A 17344-nucleotide genomic window follows, 5' to 3' on the forward strand; every position below is an offset into this window, starting at 1 on the left:
GGAGCGCTGCTCTGCAGCTCCCACTTCCTCTAGTTTAGTTCTTTGCTCATCTTTCTCATCCCGTCTGGTTGTTCCTTCCCTCAGGACATTGGACCAAGGTGATCCGAGGCACCACAGGGCACCGTAGATGCTGACTGCTGCACTGTATCCTGTCTACTTGCTGTACTGGGACAAAACTGCAGAGATCCTGGGTGCGACCCGGGACATAGCTGGGCTTCCATAGTAGTTGCTAAATGCATGAATAAATGAACACGTGCATACGCAAGTTTCCAAATAGAGGGACCACAACACAGATGAGGATTAGAACTTTAGTCCCCTCCCCTGGAGTGCGTGACCTCGACAGAATTAACAACACAACTCTTGTAAGGAATCATGAGTTGAAAGGTGAAGGTAGAAGCCTCCCTAAGGAGCATGGGGAACAACCCCCAACAACGGCACTACTTGTACCATGACTCCTGAGGAGCAACGACAGCCGGATCCCCGAGCCAGACAACTCAGAAACACATTAGGGTAACACATTGCTGATAGATTAACGGGGACTCTGTGTAAAATGCAAACCCCTGGCACGAAACACCACGAATCACTCAAAGTTACATTTCATGTTATAAGCCACAAGTGAATAGAAAACTATTTTTTTTGTTTGTTTGTTTTCTTGGTATTGGGAATTGAACTCACCTCCTCATGCTTGCCAGGCAGGCACTATGCCACTGAGCTAACTACTGAGCTATATCCCCAGCCCCAAAACTGTACATTTTAAAGTTGTTCCAAAGAATGCACCACTCCACAAATTAACAATGATACTTCTTACCTGCAGAGTCACACAGGCCGATTCACAAGACATCCTAAGGTGTTCCGGTGTATCTCCATGTGCTTCCAAAGCCATACACAGGCAGGCATCTGTGGGGCTTTTTGGAGGTGGCTGGATCTAGACTGTGCACTGCTGGGATCAAGGGTGTGCGGACGGGATTGGATCACTGGTGTTAGGATGAAGGGTCTGAGTGCTACAAACCCTAAGGACAGCCTGGGTCAGACACAGGGACAGGAGGAGCTACTGCGTCTGCTGCTGCTCTTCTGTTCTGCGGTGCCCCTCTGCTACACCAGCGTGGCTTGGGGCCAGCAACAGACTATGGACTGAGACCTCCACACACCGCAAGTCAAAATAAATCTCTCCTCCCTCAACTCTGGGTGTTGGGTATTTTGTCTCAGCGATGAGAAAATAACTAAGATGTAAGGTCAGCCATGTACATAGTTCCCCTGCATCCTCACCATCCAAGTCATGAGGGCAAACGCGGGGCCAAGTGTTGGACCGGCGCTGGGGTTACGGCTCACAGGAGAGCCAGCACAGTTCCTGCCCTGGCGACGCATCCAGCCCCATCAAACACACCCTTGAAGAAAGACTTGCCAAAAGAATCTGTTCCCTAAATTCTAAGTACATCATGTTCGGCTATTAAACCCAGCACACACGGGGTTAGGGAGTAAGGCACAGCTTCAGCTACATTTTCCTGGCAAAGAATTTTTTTTTAAAAAAACCATATTTTCCAAAATCGCCTGATTGATGACACCGAACAGCTGGAAATCTTTCAACATTCAAACCGAATGACGAAGGACTTGGTTTTAGTTCATCTTTACAGTTAGCAACTGCCCCTCCAAATCCAAATAAACACAACTGCACGTGAAATCCTTCTGCCTTCCAGGACAATCATGCGTCTACTTTCATTATTTGGCACATAGAAAGTGCTTGATAACCGCTCGCTGAATGGGCAACTCACGGGAGATGTATTCCTATGAAACTTTCTTTGTTCATTTTTGGTACGCCTTTCAACTTTCTTTTTGTGTCTCCTAACGAAAGAAAAAAAAATGCAGATTTCATAGGATTTTGACTTGCTTTTCTTTTTCCTGTCTGACTTTGGCATAATGGCCTAGCACGGGTATTAGTTTTCTTATGTATAAAATGGAGCTTACACCTGATTACTGTGCCACTTACAGAGGTGTAGGTGACAGTGATTAGCCATATGCCCTGTGGACAGCATTACTGTTATTGTTTTTTTTTTCCCTTATTGCTATGCCCCCTCCACTGTATTCTCCTCAACCCCTAAGTAAAGTGCTAAAGACAAAGCAAATTACTGGCATGATTAGAAAGTCAGACCAAAAAAGTCAGGCCCCTTTATAGGGACCAGAGAGATAGCTCAGTAGAATAAGTGCTTGCCTGGCAAGTGCAAGGGCCTGGGTTCAATCCCTGGTCCTGCCAAAAAAACACCCAAACAAACAAACAAACAAACAAAGTCAGAGAACTTTGAAAGTAGCTCTGGGTCTCAAGAAACTAGCTACCAAACCTTGAACGTTTTAGTCATTATCTTGATTTTCTAGCAGCTTTAAATTATTTTTTATAAAAAGATTGACTTTTACCAGGTCATCTCCAAGAAACTGCGTCAGGCCTGACTTCCCGCAAGTCCAGAAGCCAGCTGTACTGAGAATTTAGAAACTGCTAACATGCGAAGGACACCTACCACCTAGGGGGGTGGGGGACAACTGGATAGTGTACGGATTCTCTTTGCAGTGAGGGACTCTAAACAAAGCAAAAGAAAATTCAACTTCTAGAGGACTTTGTATTGACTGACCTAACATCTACATCAAGAATTGGTAGCCGTTCCCCAGCAACGCAAGGGCCCTTCCTCTCTCCACCCCCATACCCCGAACCTCCTAGGTACCAGCAAGGTCTCCTATTCATAGCTCCCGTCATGTACTTCAAAGGATGTGTAGGGATTCTGAGCAACATTTCTAATTACAAATGGATCATTTAAAAGGAGTAAGACAGTTTACATAGCGTCCTGTCAAGTCTAACATTTGGCTCATTTGCAATTTCTTCTTTTCCCACCCAAAAATACATCTAGCTGACCAAACAAAGAACTACTAAGATTCTACACAACAAAAACCAAGCCACATCGCCTACATAATCAGGGCGTGACTGCCACCCAGTGGTAGGATGTATCTTTGTAGGACAAAATGTCTTTAACAACTACTTTGACACATAATAATTTAAAATGAAAGGAAGACTGTTCTAGTGCTGCTCACTAGTTATTTCAGGAAAATTTAAGAAGACACCAGCTACTTTTTTCCTCAAGGAAATTTCTGAAAGGTGTGAGAAAGTCGATACACCCATCAGCTAATCCGATAGCGAAAGCCCACCACTTCAGAACAACTAATGAAACAAAGAGACAGTATCATTTTCTTAACAGTAATACGCATTTAGCTGTTGAAGAGACTTCCCTGGTAGCCTTCTCTCATCTCCTAGATTTGTTTGATCTAATCTTGATTTTTAGTTACACATTTAAAAGGCATTTAAAAGTGACAACATTACAATAAGCTCACATTATGTGAAATCCCGGCTTCAATTAAAACCAGTTACTAAATTTCAGCAATTTCCAGCTGTCTCTTCTCTCTTATCCTTGGAGAATTATATATCACATTAATTGGTATTCTGTCACATAAGAAGATGTCAGCTATGATTAATTGTATCCTTGGTGCCTTTGACTTATGTCTCTTTTACCGGAGGGATTCAAATCACACCTCATTACCTTCTAGCACGTACCCCTTTGAGAGCCGAGGTGGAACCCCTACCTTTCTAAACTTCTCCATTTGCTTGTAGAGGTCTGGATCGAGCTCCTGGGACACATCCTTCATCCACAGCAACGCCCCGCGGTATTCCGTCCGGCACTGCTCCATGCGGTTCACGGTCAGCCACGTGTCCGAGATGGCTCGATGCCGAAATGTCTCCACTTCCTGGTGAAACCGGCACAAAGGGTTGCGCAAGGCCAGCCTGGACAAGAGGGCAAAGCCACCATCTCAGCACTAAGCCATCCGGCAGTTCAGTTTGGATCCTTGACATTCTGTCCATCTTAAATTCATGCACACAGAACAGGGACTGCAACATAAAGGATGCTCCAAGACTCGACAAATAATAATTAAAATGCACGCGAACTGTTGAGTGAACCAGACACGACCACCTGCCCACATTCTCATCCCTTAGTCTCCCCTTACTCTGCTGGACCCTCGGAAGCGTCTTGGGCAGTGCTGGAGGTGGCCTCCAGCCTGGGCAGTGAGCATCTGAATTTGGAACCAACCCTGCTTCCCTGAAGGCCAAGCCCGCTTCCGTTCTGTGCTCAGTCACTCTGCCTCTCGCTCCCCAGAAGCTTACCTTTGACAAAGATGGGACTAGGGTTTCCCTGACCACGTCAGTTCAATTGATCTTAAAGGTCAGGGAATCTGCTGCTTTCTCCAATGGTCAAAAAGGAATGGAGGCCAGGGAGATGGCTCAGTAGAATAAGCGCTTCCCTGGCAAGTGCAAGGGCCTGAGTTCAATCCCTAGTTCAAAATGAATGAAGCAGGAACTCAAGTACTTACAAATGGTTTCGGGGGGCTGGCGAGATAGCTCAGTGGTCTAAAGCACCTGCTTAGGCAAGCTTAGACAATGCACAGGAACCGTGGGTCAATCCCCCGGCACCACATGCCTGCCAACCCGGCCCCCAGGGTGGGCTGTGCCGGCCACAAAAAATAAATAAAAATTGTTTTCAGAAAAGAGATGAGCATGTTTACTGAGGGTCTATTGTACATTCCCATTTTCAAGTAGGTTATGTGATTTAATCTTTACAAAACAACAAAACAAGCATATTACACCAGAAAGCAGTGTACACCACACACATATAAAACTCTAATAGCAGCCATAACATACTATCTCTTATTCAGAAAAAAAAGCTTGAAGCATATCAAACTCTAGATAAAATATTTATTTTGGGTGAAAAAAATATGGTTGCTTCTATATTCCCACCTAAAATGAGCAATGCAAGATGAATTATACTTTTAAAATATACTCTTCTCCATGTGGTTTCAGGGAATAGCAAACTATGAAAATAAGATGAACACGTGCATTTCAATTTCAATGCAGTCTCACTGAGCTGAGGGGAGCCGCGGTGCCAGGAAGCAGAAACTGGCTTCTGGCGGGTCCATCCAAGCCTGGGAAGGCTCACGCGTCACACTGTGGGGCTTTAGGGGCACAGCAAACCGTTCAGGAAAAAACAGGCCTTTGACTATTGTCCCTGTTGTCTTTACTGTTTTAAATATTGAGGTTTTTCTATACAAATAGCTTGCGCACATTGTCCTGCAGGTATTGGAGGTTTTCTAACACAATCGGTGTTCTGCAACATAAACTTGTGTTTCATGCTGTCGGCTGGATGTTGATACCCACCGTTCACTGAGCAGAATGAGCCACTGTGGCAGTGACCAGCAAGGAAGCCCGTTAAGCAGAAACTTGTGCGCAGGATTGGATAATTAAAGACATCTATTTAAAGAGATAAGCAGTTCTCAGATGTCTCTCTAAGGAATCTGTTCATTTTGAGTACTTTTTTCTCTTTCCTTGAATTTTGCTTATTTTCCTAAATAGGCTAGAAAACAGTAACATGAATAAACTATTCTCAGTGTCTTGTGCTCTTCTGAAATTCAACAGCGATCTCTGCAGTTGTGTTAACATGATGATGGGGGGAAAAGGCTTACAAATCACAGCTTTTGTTTTTCTTGCAACTTGCCTCATATCACATCAGAAAGGTAAAAACTCATTCACTGGTGATATGAAAGGTCAAGAAAAAACTCAATAACCAAAATTTCAATCTTCAGTGCAAGATTGGCCCACATTTTTATTCATGAAAACTCACGCAATGAGAATAATAAACAAAGGGCCTAAAGGTCCAATTCAATTAGGTTTATTCTTTAGTGGGAAAAAGTGAAAATAAACTGAGAAACGAACAGAAAGGCTAAGTGTAAACAGATTATGGACTATCTGATACCATGGATGACTTTAAAGATTTATACATTGAAATAAAAAAAGACATCAGCATTATTTCACTTAAAAGTTAATTTGCTAAATAATCGGTATACAATAGGATATAGACACTATAGGGTGTGGTGCTGTTTATGTTAAAAATGCATTTTAGTTATACGCTAAATCATGTTCGCTGAGGACTAAGAATCCAAGTTCATAAGAGTTCACTAAGACCTTCAACCTTCTGCACCATTAAGAGAACCCACTGGGATTTCTCGTGCCTCCTGAGGAGCTCAGGTCATGGACCCAGAGGCCCCTGGCAGGAGGCCGCCTCCTGCCGCAAGTTCGGCCACACGTCTCGAAATGACAGAGCACAGTCTGTTCATGTATACCACTGATGCATCCAAGAAGCATTTTTTTGATGATTTCTTTCATTGTTTTTGTTTGTATCCAAAGGTTAGATTACAAAAACTTAAGGTGCTATTTCATACTTTTTAACATCATGAAAGGGTGTGACGGATCACAATATAGAATCATGAACAACATGATTAGTAATCGTAACCTTGGTAGTGCCCTGGGATCTGGCTTTATAGAAGGTAAATGGAATTTTTTTTTAGGAATCAATTTTCCTTGTAAGGAAGAAGGCTGGATATACATGGAAAGTATCAGGGCCTTAAAAGCAGACAATTCTTTATTAGTACAATTTTACTCTGTAATGTTTTCCTTTTGCTTTGCCTCAGCTATCCAATTTTAAAAATTGAGTATGTGCATTTTTTACAAGGAAGAAAATATGTTATAAATAAGCGTAAAAGGTACAGTTTAAGGTTATAAACACACACTTCCTTGGAAAGCTGGTATAAATAAATATTGGAAATGGTTCCATTCAACTAGGACAGTTGGCACTGCCCACATAGTCAGGGTCCAAATGTGATTAAGAAGGATTAAGGGCCTGCCAGATAGCTCTGTGGACTAAAGCACCTGCTTAGGCAGATGCCGGCTGGGGTTTGATCCCCACTATGCCATACTGGCCCCACCCCAAGGTGTGCTGAGACTGCAATTGAGCCTGGGTGTGGTGGCGCACGCCTGTAATCCCAGCACTTGGGAGGCTGAACACAGGCAGATCACTACAAGTCTGATCTATGTAGGAAGACCCTGTAAACTCTGTACTAAAAAAAAAAAGAATCAAAATTCCCAGGGATGAGATCACTGAAAACTAGACACATTGCTTCTTTTCTCCTCCTCTGCCTCTGCTGGGCTTTCACGAAAATAGCCATGGCCTGCTCTTGGCCCACGGGAAGGGAAAACAGGGTGGAAAACTAATGAGAAATGGACAATGTAAGTAGGTGAAATTTCGGCAGCCGAAGTACTTTTGGAAACTACCTACAAGCTTTATTTAGATACAATTCTGCTGAACACTAGTGCATAATATTTGGGGAGTTTGTGAGTTACTGGGCAGGAGAAGAGCAAAGGATGTCCCCTCAACAGCTGTGTGAGGGGCTCCTGCTGACATCACAGCAGTACATGTGCACATGAGCCCAGGCTGCGCTAATGCTATGAATCTGCCACAATTTGTTCTGTGCCAAAATTTCGCAAATCTGAACGTGCATCAAAACCAATAGTGGAGTTTGTTAAAATGCAGACCTGTGGTTGGGCCCACATTCTGTACTTCTTACAGCGTCCCAGGCTGCTGGTCTGGGGCTGGGCAGTGTAGTCCAGAGCATTCTGAACACCACCTCTCTGCACTTCATTGGCCCACAGAGAGAGCACAGGACACCTTCCGACTAGCCTCAACAGGCTCCTGCTCTGATGAGCTGCTGGAAGGGGACGAGTCTGTGAGCAGACTGAGAGTGAAATACAAACCAGGGCAACGCTCATAGTGGTGGGTGTGTACCATGCCCAGGGACCAGGAAAACATATGCAGGAAGTTTTGTTAACTGTAACACAGATGAAAAAGAATTTTATGGGTTACCTTAATCAGAAAGTGAAGCAGAGATAACTAACAACTGAGAGCCCAAGCAGCTTTTCAGGCTCAGGTGAAAGCCTTCCCAAGACTGTGGAGTTCCTTTCCATATAAATACACGGGTCCCAGACTTTTAGTCCCCTCAAACAGAGCCCCCATGAAAGCCACACACACACCTTTGCTGGGAAGAAAAGCAGAGAGCCTTTCCTGTGGCTTGCATCATTTTTCCTGCTCTGGTTTTATCCTGGAAGCCTTGGGCGCGGAGAAATTTTCCCAGTTCATTTTCTTCTTGAGACAAGACTGATGAAGAAAAGATGGGAAGGAACTGTTAACAACGACCATTTTTATTACAAAGAGAACGGGAGAAACGAATCACAAGGTCTGCCCTCCTCCAGTGGAAGAGACCAGATGAAATTAAACCCCAGTGGCGGGCTGCAAGGTGAGTCTCCCCACCTCCCCTGCCCTGCCATTCAACTCTCACGCTGTCCTTCCATTTACGATACCCGAGCTCAAATTCACTTGAATACATCTGTCAGTGAGTTTGGTGCTCTGTAATCAGAACCAGAGAATGACCTCTGTACTGAAAAGCGAGCCCATAATGTGCTGTTTCGAGCTGAAATAAAGGAGTTGGGTCTGTCAAGTGCGACAGGGGACTCTTTTGTGGCTGTTGGTAACGCAAGGCCGGCTGCCTCCTATTATTCTCTCCTGCTGACTTTTTCATCTCCACTGTCTGAGTTTCTCTCTGTTCCTCTAGGAAACAGGTTTTTGGTCGGAGGTAGGGGTGGGATGAGTGGGCACGTGGGTCATTAGGTCAACCACTTGGTAGATTTTTGAAATACAGAGATTGAATCAAGTCTAAATTGGGTATGCCCAATCTTGGCTTCCTTTTAAAGACAATCTCAGATGCGACTATGGGAGAGAAAGTGATGTGGTGAAAGCTTTCTATGGATTAATAGGCAGTAGACACAAAAAGTCATAGAATTGCATGTGTCCTTTTATACTGTCTTTTTTGTTCTGCTAGGAGTGTGCTCTACAGAAGTAGTAAAATGAGTGTGTGTGTGTGTGTGTATATATATATATATATATATATATATATATAGTCAGCATCATATATATAACAGTGAAACACTTTTCCTATTCTAGAGACTGATTTAATAAAATGTAGAGGAGAAACATAACAGCACGGGTTTCTTTGTCTATCAACATTCCATTTACTGTTATTGCTCACCATTTATGAAATAATACTCTTGTGGGCTGCTTTAACCCTGTTCTGTATCACGTCTCTGTGACTGCCTCCTAAATGCTTCTAGGATTCTCCTCCGTTTCCAGGAGCCATTCCAAATTCTTTCAGAATGCACCCCATTCCTGACAGAAGCACACTAACCATGGCGATAGGGAGATGGCCAGAAAAAGTTCCAAAAGTGATGGCAAAGCTCAGGACTTCTTCCTTACTAATTTGTGATTACGGGTCACCCTAAACAGTCTCCTGAGAGGACGCCAGGATGAAGAGCCTCTTAACACGTGCTTTCCTGAGTGGTTAAGTGATGACTTTCCTTTTGTGTTCTCTTTCAAAAATCCAGTTCACAGATCAAAGCCCAGCTCAAAGGGCTGCGACGTAACTGGCCTATTACTGTGGCCAGCACCGCTCTGTCAGCACGGGCCATGGCTGGCAGGACCCACGTCAGGGTGTGGGTGGGGAGGCACACGCCTGTCTCATGAGACTCAGCTACTAGGACACGGCTCTCATCCAAACTTTGTGCTCTCTAGGCTGAGCATAAAGTCTTATATACATGGTGCTAATTAAATGCTTGTGAATTTGAATCAACTATCATTTTTGCCCCATTAACCACATACTTTATTAAGATAAAATTGAGTGCTTATTTGATATTTATACCACAGTTCTGTGTAGCTTGAAAATTTTCTAAAATTATAAGAGGGTTCTGGTGTTTTGTTTTCTAAAACCTTCCATGTCTTCTCTTCACCGAGTGGCATGTGACTCACTGCACTGCAATGAAGCTTTCTCTTTGGAAAGCAATTTTCCATTTTGTCCCTTGTTACTGCTTGTGTCTCTGTCCTCGCAAAGCCTCGTGTGGTCATAGGGCCTAGAGTGTGTGACCCTGGAATCGATCCATGCTGCAACGCTGGGATCAAGGGCACTGGGATTAAGGATGCGCGTGCTGCCCGCCCTGAGTGGCCTGGGTAAAGGGGACATAAGGGAATAAAGAGCTGGGGCCAGCCCTCGTTGCTTTGCTACCTTCTGCCCAGCAGGAACTACTTTGCCCCTGCAATGCCTGTTGGCCATGCCCGCCTGCCTTGGCACCAGCCAACAAGGGACTGAAACCTCCATGAACTGTGAGCTAAATAAACCTTTCCTCTCTTAACTTCGGGCATCAGATGCTTCATTTCAGCAAAGAGTTAAAAGTAACTAAGATAGTCCTAACAGTATGAGATTACTGTCATTTTGTTTACTTTTTTATCACCTTGAAGCCTCGAGTCACATACAAATGAACACGTTTCTTCATAAATCCAGGAAGAAACCAATTCACAATACTGAACAACGACATTGTTGCTAAAATGTACTCTTTCCTAAATGAACCTGAGTAGCTCAAAACCACTTAAAAATAGGTTTTGCTCATTTTATGTACTGTAGGATTAGAGTCGGTAGTAAGCAGGGTTAACTCGAAGCACTAGGTTATGAGTACTAATGCTTCCAACAACACAACGGCAAAAGTGTAAGTCCCATCAGCTGAGCTTGGCTAAGAGCTGTCACTCTTTAAGGAATTCACATAGTGTGTAGATGCTTAAAATTCAGGTGGAGCACACGTCTGTCTCTGATAACTCAAACGTTTCTCCTTATACAAAGATTTCAGTTAACTAGCACTTAAAATTCAAATAAAAACCCACTTACATTTGCTGATTAGATTTTCAGATGGGCCTTTTTAAAAAGCAACGGAATAACTACGAGACTAATTAGCCTGGCAGCATTAACTCACTCAGCCCAGATTTCTGGATCCAGAGTAGTCTAGACACTGCCGCCCCTGGGATACGGCGATGAACGAGACAGGAGGTTCCCGTTCTTAAGAGAGCTTACGTTGACATGGCAGGTGATAAAAAATCCAACACCCAGGAACACAACAAATTCGAAACATACAAAAGAAAAAAAATTAGAATGAACAGTAAGAATGAGAGGAGAGAGCTGCCAGGAGCAGCCTCAGGCCAAGTAGCCAGGGAAGGGATCTCGGGCAGGTGACTAGTAAGCCAAGCTCTGAATGACAAGAAGGGACCAGTCGAGATACTACTAGGGCAAGAGCCACAAGCACTGAAGGCCTCAGCTAACTTGGTGGGACAAGGGAAGGTGACTAGAGACCTTGACTAGTCAAGTTATAAGCTGTCTTTGTAAGTTCCGGTATGGGAGTTCACATTCAACTTTAACTTTTATTGGAGGCTTTTAAAAACAAGAAAGCGATATGATCTGACTTACTCTTTTATTAAACTTCTTAGTTTGAAATAATGAGAAAAGGTGCACAGCACACAGAGCTGCTCTGTACCCTTCCCCAGCTCCTCTAACATTTCCAGCTGACATAACCATGGGGCAGGGATCAGAGCGAGGACATTAACATGCCGTCCTATCACCTGAACCCCAGGTTCCCTGTGAGTTTTTACCCTTCCCCCGCAAATGTTCTTAATTCCTTTGAGGATCGGCTCTCAAATCCCACCTTACACCGACACACTGTGTCTCCCTACTCCCCTTCCTTTGTGACAGTGCCCTGTCTTTTTTGCTTTTCAAACTTGGGTGCCTTTTTTATGTTTCGCTTTCTGGGGGTACTTGTTGCTTATATTCCACCTCAGTCTCTCCCATGTCTGTGTCCTGGTGGGTGTCAGGTGTTTCCTGGAGTACACAGCACATGGCTGTGGGGTGAGGATCAGCACGTGTGAAGGCAGCTCAGCGACGCACAGCTCCCCGCCACCCCATCGTGCAGCCAAAGGCTGCTTCTCCGCGCCGCTTCTGCATACCTTCTGTCCCCACCCCAACATCCAGGCTCTTTGTGCTTGCCAGGCAGGCACTGATGCCGCTGAGCTATGTCCTCGGCCCCACCCATCATGGGCAGGAAAAGCAACATGGTATAGACATGTGTGGCTTCGATCATTTAAGAAGATATCCTCAGAATCACTCCTCATTGGTTCATAGAAATTTCCCTCTTTGGGCTAGCCAGATAGTTCAGCAGACTAAAGCACCTGCTTAGACAGAGCGCAGGGGCCGGGGTTTAATCCCAGGGTGAGCTGAGACAGTGACTGAAACTGGGCGTGGTGGCGCACGCCTGTAATCCCAGCCCTTGGGAGGCTGAAAATAGGAGAATCACTATGAGTCCAATCTATATAGTGAGACCCTGTAGACCCTGCACTAAATACATAAAATTAAAAAAAAATTAAAAAGAATGTATCACAAGGTGGTCCCGAACTGTGAGTGTTTTCAGCCAAATTTCTACCAACTAATCTGAGGTGAGTCACAGATGAGCTCTTTTTAGGTTTTCTATCTTTTCCATCTTTTCTTCTCTTTTTATTTATTTCATTTATTTAATAAAAAAATAGGGCACAATGGATTTCGTGTGACAACAAATAACAGTCACACTTTTAAAAATATCTTTTTGTTTTCTATCATAAGAGAAAAAATGATTTATTTTATGGCATTAGCAGCACAGTGAGTTTAGTAAAAGAGAACCAGACCAATAATTCCCCAAACACAGTGTTTAAGCAGGGGGATTTTCCATCCAGGCTTAAAGGGGGTATCTAACGGCAGTGCAGACATTGGGCTGCAGGATGTGGAGATGGAGACAAGACGATCAAGTAGGACCTGGGTTAGCAAACCAAAGAGAGGGATGGTAAGGTCAGGACTGGGGTGCAAGGAGGAAGACGGAGAGGCGAAGTCAAAGGCTATGCAGGAGACACAATGGAGCAGCTCGAGGCTGACAGGACGCAGGGCAGGCAGAGGCTCGGGATGTGTGTCACGTGCCCTGGTTCCCTCACTGACCCTGGAGTTACAGCCCTAGAGACACCAGAATGTCCCAAGCATCCTGCTTGCATATATAAATATATCTCTTTCCTTCATTCTCTCTCCTGTCCTCCTCAACTCAGTAATTACTTCCTTTTGAAACACATTCATTCTCTTTTCCCAGTATCTAATGTATCGTTCAGATTTTATTTTCTCTTGGGGTTCTCACACTGAGACAATACGACGTTTGCATACATGGGTCCAATTTATTTCACTTAAGAGTATGGTCATTAGTTGTATCCACTTACTGATAAAAGCCTCAAGTTTATTCTTCTTTATAGCTGAGTAATACTCTAAGGTATAAAAATACCACACATTTTTTATCCATTCCTCAGTTGATGGCATTTGGGTTGCTTCCAAGATTCATCTATAAAAAACTGTGCTGCTATAAACATGGGTGCACATATATCGCTGTGGGGTGGCATTTATGATTTTTCTGGAAAAAATACCCAGGAGGGGAATAGCTGGGTCAAATGGGACTTCTAATCCTAGTGTTTTGAGGAAACACCACACTGATTGCAACACTTGTAAGGTCTACACTCCCACCAACAGTGGAGAAGGGTTCCTTTTCCCCCACACCTCCTCAGCATTTGTTATTGGTCGATTTCCTGATGACAGCCATTCCTGCTGGGGGGACATGAACTCTCAGTGTTGTTTTAATTTGCATTTATCAAATGACCAATGCTTTGGATGTTTTTTCATATATTTCTTTGCCATTTGCATTTCTTTATCTGAGACATGTGTGTTCATCTCAGATACCCAGTTTTGGATTGTGCTTTTGAATTTCGGGGGCCTGATTTATTTTTAATTCTTCATACATTCAGGATGACCCTATAAAAGCTATTGATCTCTGGTAAATAAATGTCTAATATAAGAAATTTTCTTGAGAAAGTACTTCCAGCAGTGTAACATCAATAAATTAACTCTGTCCCCCTTTTTTGGTCTAGTTTTGTCATAGATGGATGTTCCATTGCCATTTAAATATTGTAGATGTGTGAATTCAGCAAAATTATCCAATAGAGTCCAGCAGTCCATTATAGTATTGGGTTATCCATAGGACTGGCAATGTCAGAAGTTGTTGACTTGAGCCTTTTACAGGGGATATGAATGAAGGACCATTTTGTATCTGTATATATGAAATAATTACGATAGATATGCAGCTACTTTCTCTTAATTCAATGAGAAGAAAGATTTGTACTAATAATGTTTGGACAGGATATCATGTCTGCATCTTGTACTATGAATAACCACTACAAAAACAACAATATGCAATATATTAATTATTGAAACTGTCCTACTAATCAGTTTTGAAACTGTCTCATTGCTATTTCTCAATAAAGTTAATAAAAATAAATAAATTCATCAATTAACTATTTGTCTTCTTTCTTCACTTGACCGTTTTTTCTTTTGCTTAAGTTTCAGTTTATTAGTACATGTGTGTACTCCATAATAGTCACATTCCTCATGGGAATCCCTACATGTGCATGACACTCCTTCATTCCTTTTCTCAGCCCTTCCCCCTGCTCATGTTTTGATCCTTTTCCTTTTTGGTACATGTTTTACCGTGCTTAAAGTCCACACTCTTTGTGTGGACTCGGTATGTGTATATAACACCTAACCAGTCTTAAAGGAACAAAATTGGATATAAGAAAGCCAAGACAATTAAATAAATATTACCTTACTAAAAAGCTCAAGGTAACAGAGAAAATATTTTTGTCATTGGCAAAATAAATGGCATCTTCTATCTATGGCAGAGCTAATATAAAATTCTCCTGATAAATGATTTTAGAGAGATGGAGAGCCTCCATAAATTAGGGTGAATTTTTTAGAGACCTTCCTGATGGCTTAAAGAGCAATGCCCCTAAATAGCTTCCTAAAATATTAAATGATACATTCAGAAAAAATATATTGCTCTTCTTTAAATCTTTGTTTGACTAACAGTCATACTTATGGGATACTTACAGCATATCCGCTTCTGATAAAGCACAATTGCCTTAGACAAGTCCAAACAGGTTCTCTGGATTGAGTGAAACAGCTAGAACACAAACACAGAAAAAAAAAAAAAACCCATTAAATAAAAACATATAGCAGCAAAATAAGAACAGCAGTACTGAACACATCCATAACATTTGATTTGTCCACTACAAAATAATTTAAATGCATTGCTGTTGTGACGAACTGCACACGTCTGTGCCCAGTCTATTGAAATAGGTCTCTTTGCTTGTATTTTTACTAGAATTCACCATTTTTGTGGTCTGAATTCACATGTATGAATCAATCATTTCTTCAAGATGACTGAAATAATAGCTGAAAACAGAAGACCTAGTGAATACCCAATTAGAGGATGTGGTAAACCAGAGATCTGATATTAATTTGTAACCTAATTTATTCTCTTCACCACTTGCTGTCTTTTTCTTTTGAATGGAGGGTCTGTCAAGTAAACATCTTATTTAAAAGATGACATTAACTTACATTGTGATCTTAATGTATTTTATGGTATGTTTAAGCAACCCAATAAAGCAAACAAAACTCCACCGGCTGAGTGTTCTGCCTGTTTAGAAGACATCTGGCACAGTGGTGCTCAGTGAGGAGCAAACATCACTATTTATTTTCCTAATGATTTCATAAAATACACAGAGACACAGCAGAATGCCATATGACGGCCATATTACAGAAAGCTAAGAGAAGGGCAGGTGGGCCTTGATTGAAGAGAATTTAACTAGATTTTAACTCATGGTGGCCACCTTATTTGCTTAATAAACCAAGACAGCTCAGTAAAGACAGAGCAGATGTCATAGTTTGAATCTTAAATGTTCCCAGAAGCAGCACAGGACAAAGACTCTGGCACCAGCCTATGGTGCTGCTGGAAGACAGGCGAAGGTTTAGGGGGCGGGGCCTGGCGGAAGGAAGCTGAGTCTCTGGAGGTGCCCTTGAGGTGGACATTGGGACACTGGCCCTTCCTATTTCTCTCTTTGCTCTTGGTTTCTTCTGCCATACACTTCAGACAGGATATAATGCTTCATCAAAGGCCCCAAAGCAATGGGGCCACACGGCCATAAAGTTCAACTTCTAAAACTGTGAGCTACAGTAACTTTTTCCTTTTATATCTATACTTCTCTCGGGTTATTTGTCACAGTGATGGAAGCTAACACACAGACTTCTTGTGTCCGCAGACTCAGACACCTGGGCTGATACCACCAGGAAAACCTCCCAGACGAACACGCTGCCTCTGCACAGCCGCTCAGAGAGGCAGAACAAGTGTTTTCTTCTCCTTTCCCCCTGGCTTACTGGCCACGGGGATGAAGACATTAAGCCGTGGTCTCACACAGCGCTTCAGTGTATGTGAAATGTGATCTGCTTCATTAGCAGCGACTAAATTATCTAATAAAGTGGATGCATGCATGTTCATAAAAGATGACGAATCAATGCTAAGAGCACTTAACGTAATAAAACTGGGTCATGCAGGTTATAAATTTACCAATTTATTAAATTGCATCCTTGACCTGTTTAGATAAGAAAACAAATACTCTTCACCACAAAACAAGAATCAGCAGTCTTAATCTGTTCCTAGAAAATCAGTATTTTGAGTTGCAGACCACCAAGATGTTCTGATTCTAATTCTTCAATATGAGAGCAAAGAGCTTTCTAACAATATCGTTCACTTTGAAAAAATTAAGGGCTGTGGAGATAGCTTGACAGTCTAAGCATCTGCCTGGCAAATGCAAGGACCTGGGTTCGATCTTCAGTACTACACACCATGCCGGCCATGGAAAGTGGGCATGGTGGCGCACACCTGTAATCCCAGCACCGGGGAGGCTGAAAACAGGAGGACTGCTACGAGTCTGAGCTGTGTAGCGAGACCTTGAACCAAATCAATCAATATCAATCAATCTTAAAAATTAACATATAAGCGAAATACAAGACACAGCTCTGGAGGATTCAGTTCTGTCAGTTCAGCCGATGTCCACACCACAGCCACGCCCACAGAGAAGTATGGGGCATCTCCTGTCAAGACAGTCCCCTCTACCCTGGCAGTCATTGGGAGGCTGTCATCAACACTGATGGGTTTCTGTTCCTAAACCAAGGACATATTTTTTTTTTTAAATCTAATTAACAAATACCGTGGGCAAATACTAAAACTCAGCACATTTTTCTTGTGTAGCTATGCAGATTAAACCTCAGGCCTTCATGCTGAGCTGTGTCCCTATGATTTCTGACTTTTGATTCTGAGACAAGGTCTTTCCAAGTCACTAATGGTCTTGCTAAGCATGTCAGGCAGGGTGTGAACTTCAGATCCTCCAGTCTCAGCCTACCACGTGCTATGGGTGCAGGCATGCGGCTCCACACTCTGCTCACTTCATAATAATTGAAATCATCACTCAAGTGCAGAAATCAGAATAGATGTTTCTTTTTTGATTTGATTTGATTTGATTTACTTTTTCTGTATTTAGAGCAGGGTCTACAGGGTGTTCAGGGTCTCACTACATAGATCAGACTCTAGTGATCCTCCTGTGTTCAGCCT

The 17344-nt window shown here is 42.9% G+C and overlaps 1 protein-coding gene across 5 annotated transcripts in view; it reads right to left on the reverse strand.

The window, feature by feature from the left end:
- Ica1 (islet cell autoantigen 1) overlaps positions 1-17344 on the reverse strand; it is a 148757-nt gene that overhangs the window by 111573 nt on the left and 19840 nt on the right. For all 5 annotated transcript variants that reach the window (XM_023705977.1, XM_023705975.1, XM_023705976.1 and 2 more), the window contains exons 4-6: positions 14785-14857; positions 7949-8072; positions 3619-3817 (exon numbers count right to left, since the gene is read on the reverse strand). In XM_023705977.1, the coding sequence (XP_023561745.1) occupies positions 3619-3817; positions 7949-8072; positions 14785-14857 (396 nt within the window). The remainder of the gene's footprint in view (positions 1-3618; positions 3818-7948; positions 8073-14784; positions 14858-17344) is intronic.

This window comes from Octodon degus, unplaced genomic scaffold (assembly GCF_000260255.1).
Source record: "Octodon degus isolate 3935 unplaced genomic scaffold, OctDeg1.0 scaffold00234, whole genome shotgun sequence".
NCBI lineage: Eukaryota > Metazoa > Chordata > Mammalia > Rodentia > Octodontidae > Octodon > Octodon degus.